This window comes from Erigeron canadensis, chromosome 6 (assembly GCF_010389155.1).
Source record: "Erigeron canadensis isolate Cc75 chromosome 6, C_canadensis_v1, whole genome shotgun sequence".
Taxonomy (NCBI): Eukaryota; Viridiplantae; Streptophyta; class Magnoliopsida; order Asterales; family Asteraceae; genus Erigeron; species Erigeron canadensis.
The window spans coordinates 6,199,110-6,209,313 of record NC_057766.1 but is presented as its reverse complement, the minus strand read 5'-3'; the positions used below and the strand labels follow the sequence as shown (position 1 = coordinate 6,209,313).

General features: G+C 37.8%; 1 protein-coding gene across 1 annotated transcript; it reads right to left on the bottom strand.

Annotated features, from left to right (window-relative positions):
• Nucleotides 1-981: 981 nt before the first annotated feature.
• LOC122604222 (putative receptor-like protein kinase At3g47110) lies at nucleotides 982-6,576 on the bottom strand. Its single transcript, XM_043777114.1, has 3 exons — nucleotides 6,360-6,576; nucleotides 1,847-4,417; nucleotides 982-1,764 (listed from the first exon to the last, which is right to left on the bottom strand). The coding sequence occupies exons 1-3, from the start codon at nucleotides 6,574-6,576 to the stop codon at nucleotides 1,415-1,417; spliced, it is 3,138 nt and encodes a 1,045-aa protein (XP_043633049.1). The 3' UTR covers nucleotides 982-1,414.
• Nucleotides 6,577-10,204: the final 3,628 nt, after the last annotated feature.

Sequence of the window (10,204 nt, the reverse complement as noted above, 5' to 3'; positions counted from 1 at the left end):
AAAAACATGTGATTCAGTGCATAAATTAAGAGTTCTCACGGTTTTTGAAAAAAAAATTCCTGAAATGATTGATACATAATAAAATAATATATGTTAAAGTATTTAATAAAATTATTTATTTCTAAATTAAAAAGTATTTAATAAAACCAATTAAAAGGAGAAAAAAAAACAAATATATATGTTAGACAAGAACAAACAATATTAATCAAATATTTAAATAAGTATCTGACTATAAAAATAAATTAGCTAATGATATGTTAATTTTAAATATTGTTAAAAAAAACGACAACTATGATATTTAAATATTGTTAGCTAATGTCAAGTAACCCAAGTTTAGAAAAAACTTCAATGGTTAATTAGTAACACAAAAATCTACGTATCCAAGTGTTCTAATTCATAGTTAGAATTTAAAGGTTCTAGCTTAATTCAAAGAAGATTCAATACAGAAGGGATATATTATATTTTGACTAATCATTTAAGTGTAAGGATTAATATTATCTTTGATCATTTAAATAATTAAAAAGAATATGATCTAATGACCATAATACAAAATTGGAAATCATCCTTTAAGGGTGAATTTAGAGGACTCTTATATCTATACTACTTTATAAAACAAACTACCATCACCCCTTTAAGTAATTAAGATTTTGAAATAAGCATATTATCTTTTTTTTTTTATTTACTAATATAAACATATTCACATATTTACCTATAATACCCTTAATGAAATAAATTACAACATAAATCCTCTAACCCTTAAAAACCATATTAATCCCTCTTACATCAATTAATTTACATTCACCACTGCCGCCAACACCACCGTCACCGCCGCACATCGCCGCCACCACTGCCGCCGTCGCTACACCTTCGTTGCTACCATCATCACCGCCGCATCGTGCGGGCATGTATACGTATATTATGTATATTATGTAGATGTAGATAGTTATGGTAATTATCTTTTCTGATTATCAAGTCTCCACAAGATCGAATTGGTACTATTCTCCAAGAGCACTTTTTTGCAATGGTTACAGTCAGTTCATATTTTTCAAACAATACAAATATTACTTCATTTATTACAACACGAAACTCACACACTTACGTAACGCGGTAAATAAATCAGATTCATAAACACTAATGAAAAAGTAACAGTTATTTAACTCTTGCATATGCCACTCCTTGCAGCTTTTTCCACTTTCCCATGGAAGCTTGGTGATAAACATGAGAGAGTGCAGACAGAGAACAAAATGAAGTATCTTGATATTCATCCGTTGTGATGGAGCATGATATTCCAATCTTCAAAATTGAAGCCAGAATAGTATCCAGAATATGCACCAACTCCTGGACATGGTACCTCAAAGAGAACTGGTTCTGGAGGTTCTCTAACATGATAAGTAAAAGAAGAGAACATGGTACCTCAAAGACTCTGAATAGTATCCAGAGTATGCACCAACTCCTGGACAACAATCTTGATATTCATCCGTTGTGATGGAGCATCGACAGAGCATGATATTCCAATCTTCAAAATTGAAGCCAAACATTCTTCCATTTTTTGTGCATTTGCTTCGGTACTGTGCATAACAATTGCACCCTCATCAATAACATCAATTACATTGTCTGGCAAGGCTGCACAAACAAATTTGTGAAGGCTAAGCCCTTCATCAAAGATGTCATCTGTCGGCTTTTTCCGAGTCATGACCTCTAGTAATAATATTCCAAAACTGTAGACATCTCCAATACTAGTAATCTCACTCCCTAGACCATACTCTGTAATTTATAATATGCAATTACTTTAGAAAAAAGTTTACTGCAAAGTAAAAATGAGCATATGGGAATGCATTAACTTTACCTGGCGGTGCATATCCAATTGTTCCTTTAACACCGGTTGAGCTATGTTGGTTTGAACTTGTTCCAAGAAATCTCGCCAAACCAAAGTCTCCAACATGGGCCACCATATCATTATCAAGTAGAATATTGCTAGGCTTCAGGTCTCCATGAGCAATGCTTGTCAAACACTGGTTATGAAGATAATCAAGTGCATATGCGACGTCAATGAGAATATTTACTCTTTGAAGAAGGCCGAGTCTGGATGCACGTTCACTTGAATGCAACCAATCATGTAAACTCCCATTGGGCATGAACTCGTAAACAATAGCCTTAAAGTCATTGCCTTGAAAGTCAACACTTGAACATGAAGTTATTATCTTCATCAGGTTTCGGTGTCGAATTTTCCGCCACGCTTCACACTCTGCTATAAAGCTTCTGTACGCTCCTCGAATTTGAAGATGTAGAACTTTGACTGCGATAATTTTGTCATCATGTTCAAGGGTTCCTTTATAAACAGAGCTGAACCCACCCTTGCCAATTAAATTGGCTTCAGAGAAGCCGTCGGTAGCCTTAAGAAGTTGATTATATGAAAGCTTTAAGAATCTTTCATCATTTGATGATTGAGACAATTGTCTATTGTTTTTTTTCTTACACCAAGCATACAAAAAACATAATATGCAAAACAGAGTTAATGTAGCTAAAATGACTATTATGAACAAACGGCACATTTGTCCATGTTTCTTTGTCTCTTCGCATCTATGTAAACGCAGTTCATCTAAACCCCCACAAAGCCTACTATTCCCCAAAACAGAGAAAGCACTTGCATTGGAAAACACTCCTACCATTGGTACATTACCCTCGAAATCATTAAAAGATAAATTCAGAAATTGTCCCGAAAAACCTTCTAAGAATTCAGGAATTCGGCCTGATAGATCATTTTGAGAAACATCAAGTATCTCCAATCCTCTCAAGGAACTTAATGATGTGGATATCATGCCTTGAAATAAGTTTCCTTTGAGGGATAAGAATGTAAGACTTATGCAACCTGCAAGCCCACCTGGAATATTACCTGATATATTATTATAGGATACATCTAGTGCAGTCAGCATCTTGAGGTCTCCAACCTCACTTGGAAGTGAACCAAATAGGTTGTTATTAGAAAGGTTTAATATTATAGATAGAGAGGAAAGTTGGAAAAGTTGTTCAGGTATTGTGCCACTGAGTTTGTTGTCATGAAGGTGCAACTCTATTAGATTTCGACAATTCCCTAGGCTTGTTGGAATATGACCTGTTAGTCTATTGGAACCTAAACGAAGATTAATCAATGAAGATAAGTTCCCAATGGCTTCTGGAATTGGCCCAGAAAATTGGTTTTCATCTAATTTAGCAAACCCTAGGTTTTGGAGCATGCCAATGGTAGAGGGGATTTTTCCTGAGAATCGATTAGCTCCTATATATAGCTGTTCCAAGCCTACAAGATTACCTATACTTGAAGGGAGGTTTCCATATAGTTGATTTCCTTCAAAACCTAGCTTAAGAAGATGAGAAAGATTACCGATTGATGTTGGAACCTTTCCTTGAAACTTGCACTCTTCAAGCCCCAACACCTTTAAGTTGCTGCAGTTTTTCAAAGAATCGATAAACTTCACGTCATCCACTTCTCCACGTCCAAAGTCGTTACCACTTAAGAGTAATGTATCAAGATTTCCTAGTTTTGAAAAGTCGATGGTCAACTTCCCAATGAAACTATTGCTATACATTTCAAGTAGTTCTAATTTCGAGCAATTAGATATAGAAGGTGGAAGAAGTCCAGTCAGTTTGTTATTCCTTAACTGGAGCCATCGAAGATCAGGGAGTAATTCACCAATGGTTGGAGGAAGATGACCAGTAAGGTCATTACCAGGGAGTTGTAAACCTTGTAGAAATGAGAGATTGTAAATGGAATGAGGGATGTTTCCATGTAAGTTGCATTCACCAAAGGCAACTCCTACTAAATTTTTCCAATGACCCAACGTCTCTGGAATGGTCCCACCAAATGGATTTCCTGCAGCAGAGAACCTTTCCATTGAAGTAATATTCCCCAAGGAAGGCGGGATTCCACCTGTCAGTCTATTATCAAAAAGCATAACTACTGTAAGCTTCGAGAGGAAACTGATCTCCTTGGGTAGGTTTCCAACTAGCATATTACTAGCCAGTCTTAGCACTTCAAGGTTAAAGCAGCCAGACAAGTTAGTTGAAATGGATCCGCTCATATTGTTTGTTTGAAGATCGAGCACACGTAGCCTGGATAGACGACCAAGTTCATGAGGAATGCTCCCTTGTAAGCTGTTATTCCGGAGATAAAGTTGACGGAGGAAGCTGAGGTTCCCTATATGAGGGGACAGGGAGCCTTCTAGGCCTGTCGAACCGAGTCTTAGAGAAGTCACTCTTTTGTGTCGCTTCCCACAATACACACCATGCCAATTACAGAAATGAAAGGAATTGTTCCATGAGGTTAGAGCTCCATATGGATCATAAATAATCATCGACTTAAATGACAACAACGCCGCAAGATCACTTGCATTTCCGCCAGCGGAAGTCGAGTTTGTGGTGGCTGTCAAAGTTACAAAAATAGCATAAAAGAGGAAAGAAAGACGAGGGGAATAAGATGATAAGCAAATTATTGGTTGTTTTGAGTTCATTTTTGGATATGAGCTATAGAGATCAATTAGATTGTTGGCCTTTTTATCCTCATGTTATCGTAAACCACATGGTATGCATTAAACTTACACATTGACGAAGACAATTCCAATGACTTGACTCATCAAGCTGTCTATTGAGGAACAAATAAAATGAAGTAAACCTACTTCTAGATTTTTTTTTTTTGTTTATTTTAAATATGACATGGCAACCCCAAGACTTTTCCACGTCCAAAGTCGTTACCACTTAAATATGTTGTGTCCCTCTTATCTCCCTTCTCTATTTTCTCTCTTTGCTTTCATCTTCTTCAAGAACCCACCACCAATCACCGCCTCCATATCACGACCCACCACCGCCTCCACCTCATCAACATCATCATCCGCCACCACCATAGGTCAAGAAATGAGAAATATTAGATTTGGCAGCGATTTGGCCCAATTGGAAAGGGTTAAAACCCTAAATCTAAATGGAACGTGTAGGAAATGTGTGAGAAATGTCCCCCCAAAACTGGAAACGTGTAGGAAACGTTTCCTAGCCGTCCCCAAGGCGAATCCGTCCTCGTGGAGTCCCCAAAACGGGTACTGCAACCAAAATGATGTCCTCGTGCTTCATAGGTCCCAACACATGAAGCATGCTATATAAAACCAAAAAACAGCCATACAAACATTACTACTTACAAACAATACTCATACTGTAACACCCCAACTAAGGCGGAAGCATAAGATGCCATGATAGCACAACATGACATGGATATTATATAGAGCACACTATATGAATGAGATTAAAGAACCAAAATCATAAGATATCATATAAATTAAATGCATCTAGTACAATGTTATTACAATTGTTCATCCCAAAATAGGGAGCATACGGGTCACAGACCACGTGAATTTAAGTCTATGAAAGAATGCCAACAAAAAGCACATATTGATGATAATCTAACAAAAGATGCCAACACGAGGTTGGTAAGTTTGTAAAATTTGTGTACAAAGGAACCAATACGTATGAGGAACAGTTGTACGAAAGAACCTTTTTAAATACTTCGAAGAAACTGTAAGAACGTTAGTGTCGATATAAAAGGAACAATAGTTGTACAATATAAAATAGCTATAGGATTACTTACTGAGGCACTTTAAGCACACACACATAAAACATAAGGCACATAGGAACATACACTGGCCATGACAAGTACCGAACGCTCTTCTCCGTATTTACTCAGGAACAGTCTCAGGAAGGGGCCAACTTGGTACCAAGCAAAGAACAACGGTACATGATCAGCCAAGACAGATACCGGGGGCTCTTCCCCGAATGTACCTAGGAACGGTCTTAGGAACAGGCTATCATATGAACAATTAAGGTACTGGCACAATAATTCTATAAGGTACTTTTCACACAATATATTGTACAGTAAAAGAGTTTATTGACACTTTTAATTTTATTTATAGGGAAAAGAATATGGGGATGAATGTAACTTGGCAACTTTTACTATTACTATTGTATGTATGCACCAAAAATATTGAATGTTTGATGTAACTAACTTGCTAAGTTGAATGAATCGTGTAATTTACTGGTTGGGTCAAGATTTTTGCAGGTCACTTGACATGTAGTCCACCATGTCGGAGCCACGTCATATATTTATAAAAAAAAAACAGATTAATTGAACATGTATTCAATGGTTTGTCTTTCTAAAAAAACAAACGATGTAACACCCACCCTCAATCGGGTTTCGGTTGAGGATGGCTGACCGGTTGTGGTTGGATTTGCAATTAGGGTTTCGGCAGCCCCACCCCTAGAATCGATCGATTGTGCATCAACGATTAAATCAGCATCAGCCCCACCCTAAATTGCTCCCCTACCACCATTATTCTGATTGGAATTAATCCCGGAAGTGGCCGGAACAGTAGCGGCAGCGGCTGAACCCAAATTAGGGTTTTTATCAATGGTTTCAGATGAAATAACCCTAGAATCTTTCAATTGAGCATCGAATTTTTGAGCAGAATCAACCCCACTCCCAATTGCATCACTCCCTGTCTTCAATTGATCATGAGCGGCCCGAATAGAGGTTGGCGGCATGGTGGTTTACGGCGGCTGAAAAGTAGATCGTGGTGGCAGCATGGTTGCTGTATCTTTTTTATCCAAATTCGAAGCAGAAATCGAATCACTTGCCTTTGATGATGAACGTATTGTACAATGATTGAACATATCTCTTATTTGCTTCAACATCTTGGATATAAGCTTGATCATTCTTTTGTTGTGTTGGATTTGATGGTGTTCACTGTGTTCACCAATTTCTACAAAGACCAAAAATTGGAATTTTGGTTTTAGTGGATGAGAGATGAAAAAATCTAGAATTATAGGTGAAGATGATGATGATGTGTACAGCTTTTATAGGTGACTCAACACCCACATCAGCATATTTACTTAATGGTAACCGGCTAACCTCTAAACTGGCCATCTTTTACACGATTCATTCAATTTAGTGATATACTTTCATCAAACGTTCAATATTTTTGGTGCATAAATACAATAGTAAAAATTGTCAAGTTACATACATTCCCAGATTCTTTTCCCTTTATTTTAAGAACAAGTATACTTTTCACCCTAAAAAAACATAGAAAAAAAGGGCTACGAAACTCACCTGAAAATAGTTTAAGTGCAGATTGATCTAGCACAACTGAACTCGTACGCGCACAACCAAAGCTCACGCTGGTAACACCTAATGCTCACACATCAAAATAGCGCAAGATAACTCATCAAGGAGGATCTATGATCATAAGCCCTAGCCTATTAAAAATGCCTTTAACATTTTAAAGATGGTTGAACACGACCGATGAACCAGAATATAAAGTTTGCAAATGACGGTGATTCGACAAGGTACGGAACTAGCTTTGACACGGGAACACTGGCTTAAGGCTAATTAGTATGAACATACGTGCTTCGAAAACGAGTCACCATTTGTACACGAAAACGACATGCTTTGATTCGATCAAGGTTTAAGCACAAAAGTAGGTATTTGACACTTTAAACAAGTTTATAAATCAACCGATATCACAAACTAAATGAAAATTCACAGGGGGCCTCAGGCCCTACTTAGTTGACTGACAATGACAAAAGCTTGCGAAACTAAGTAGGGCCTTTTGAATTGAATCTTAAGTAGTCGCTCTTGGTCTTCGAACTAGTCATTAATGATCGGCTTCATTGGTACCTTTTTCGGTATGCATTCTGAATCTGCTTTCTCTATTGACATATAAGAGTCTCGACTTGAGCGCTTCCTCGAAATAAAACGTGAAGAAGCCTTAAGTGTGACGACGCCATCTGAATCTATAAAGACTTGTAAACCCCCAAAAGTGGCGGATGCGAATGAATCTGGATCTATCAACGGAGCAATTCCATTCCAGTCGTAGTACACACACATTGAATCAACACTTTGACTAAAATGAATACAATAGATCGTATATGAACCTAATCACTAGAACAATTCAGACGAATGAATGAGCTAGACGACCTAACAAACTCGACTACAATATTGGTCAAACTTGACTTTCTCGAATTTAGAAAACATCTTGGTCGAATAAGCTACAAGTCGAACTATACTCAAATGTATATCACATCATGAATTCAATTCAAGTACCCTAAACGATCAAACGACAAAAAGGACAGACACGAGTCGGCCAAGTTCACACAACAAAATCAAGGTTAAGAAACATTATTAAATCAGTTTTTAAGCACAAGTATACATCAACTCGGGACAAGAACATAAGTTAAGAGACCAAATAAGTGAAACTCAAGGTTGTAGGCTCGACTGAAGACCAACTCGAGGCTGTAGCCTCGAGTCCAAGCTGGTCGAGGCAAAACCACTCGGGGTCGAGGCAACAGGGACTTAGAGACAAGAGTTACAACTCGAGATAAAGTTAACTCAAGGCTAAATTGGTCGAGACAAGGAACTTAAGGCTAAGCTCGAGACTAGGCCACTAGAGGTTGAACTCGAGCCTAGGCCATCTGCTCGAGGCTAAGGTCTAGTTTCCATGTCGAGTTTCTCAAAAGCAAGGAAAAGATTGAGTTTTTAGTCAAGTAATCGAGCGGGTTTTGAAGCCAAGATGTTATAGACTAGATATAACTTGAAAAACTAGCTTGTAGTCATACATTCAAAGCTAAAAACCGAGATAAAGGTGGATACAAGAAACACTTACAAGTCTTGATGGTGAACATGAGTTGGATGATGATGAAAACGATGAAACCTTGTTGCCTTTCTTTGATTAAAACCAAATTTAAGAGGGTTTGATGAAGAAAATGGAGGGTTTTCTAGAGAGAGAGTCTAGAGGGAGGTGGGAGGATTTTGTATGTGTGTTTTTGTTCTTGCTAAAATGAAAGAAAGAAAGAAAAATGAAGAAAATGAATATAAAGGGAGGGAAGATGAGGGATTCCTCCTTCCAGGTTTTCTTACGTTTTTAGTCCTTTTTGATTACCGAGTGAACACTGAACTTTTTAAAAACATCTCCACCAACCCTTGAGAAACCATTTTGAATTACGAACATAACGACTGGACACGTGATGATATTTGGCATTCATAACAAGCCTCTAAGTATTCCGTAGGTACTCACACTCTCGCATCCAAACACTAAATTTTAGAGGTACAAGAAGTCTGTTGAACAATCGAACGTTTCTTTATTTATATAAATTTGATATAGATATAGGTACACGATCACAATAGGAGCAATGATTAATTAAAATTACAAAGGAACAGGACACTCAGGTGACAGTTGTCACATCATTCCCCTGTTAAGAGAATTTCATCCCGAAATTCAACTGTTATCAGGAACCTCGAACAACTGGGGATACATAGCTCTCATGTATCCTTCTCATTCCCAAGTATACTCTGACCCTTACCTAGAACTCCAACGCACTCTAACGATCGTATACCTGGTCCGTTTCAGCTCACAGTCCATGATCTCGATTGGTCTCTCAACAAAGTTCAACTTCTCTTCTATTTGGATCTCGTCCATAGAAACATGATGTGTCTCGTCCACCAAACACTTACAAAGATTCGATATATGAAATACATTGTGCGCACTACTAAGCTCTTGAGGGAGTTTCAAAGGATAAGCCACGGGACCAATACGCTCTAGTACTTTGAATAGTCTGATGTATCTTGGACCAAGTTTTCCACGTTTCACAAATATTACCATGCCTTTCCAAGGCAAAACTTTAAGAAGTACTCAATCCCCGACATTGAACTCTAGTGGCTTACAGCTGACATCAGCGTAACTCTTTTGTCAATCTGGCCCTACCTTTAGCCGCTCTTTTATTTGTATGATTTTCTTTGTCGTCTCTTGAATAATCTTAGGACCAATTAATTGGCTATCACCAACTTGATCCCACGCAACCAGCGATCTACACTTTCACTCAGAAAATGCTTCGAAAGGCACACATTGGATGCTCGTGTGGTAACTATTATTATATGAGAACTCAACCAATGGGAAATGAACATCCCAGTTACTACCAAAATCTATTACGCACGCCCTTAGCATATCCTCGAGTGTCTGAATCGTACATTCACTTTTACCGTCTGTCTGAGGATTGTATATTGTACTCATATCCAACTGTGTACCAAAGGCTTTCTAGAATGCCTACCCGAACCTTGAAGTAAAACGACTATCTCGATCTGAGATGATAGAAACCCGTACACCAAGCGTAGAAACAA

Excerpts from the sequence above, each read along its gene's own strand:
- LOC122604222 (XM_043777114.1), bottom strand. The coding sequence starts at position 6,576 with ATGCCGCCAACCTCTATTCGGGCCGCTCATGATCAATTGAAGACAGGG. Across the intron at positions 4,418-6,359 it reads TTCCAATCAGAATAATGGTG|CCACCACAAACTCGACTTCC; the intron begins GTAGGGGAGCAA and ends TAACTTTGACAG. Across the intron at positions 1,765-1,846 it reads AATTGGATATGCACCGCCAG|AGTATGGTCTAGGGAGTGAG; the intron begins GTAAAGTTAATG and ends TATAAATTACAG.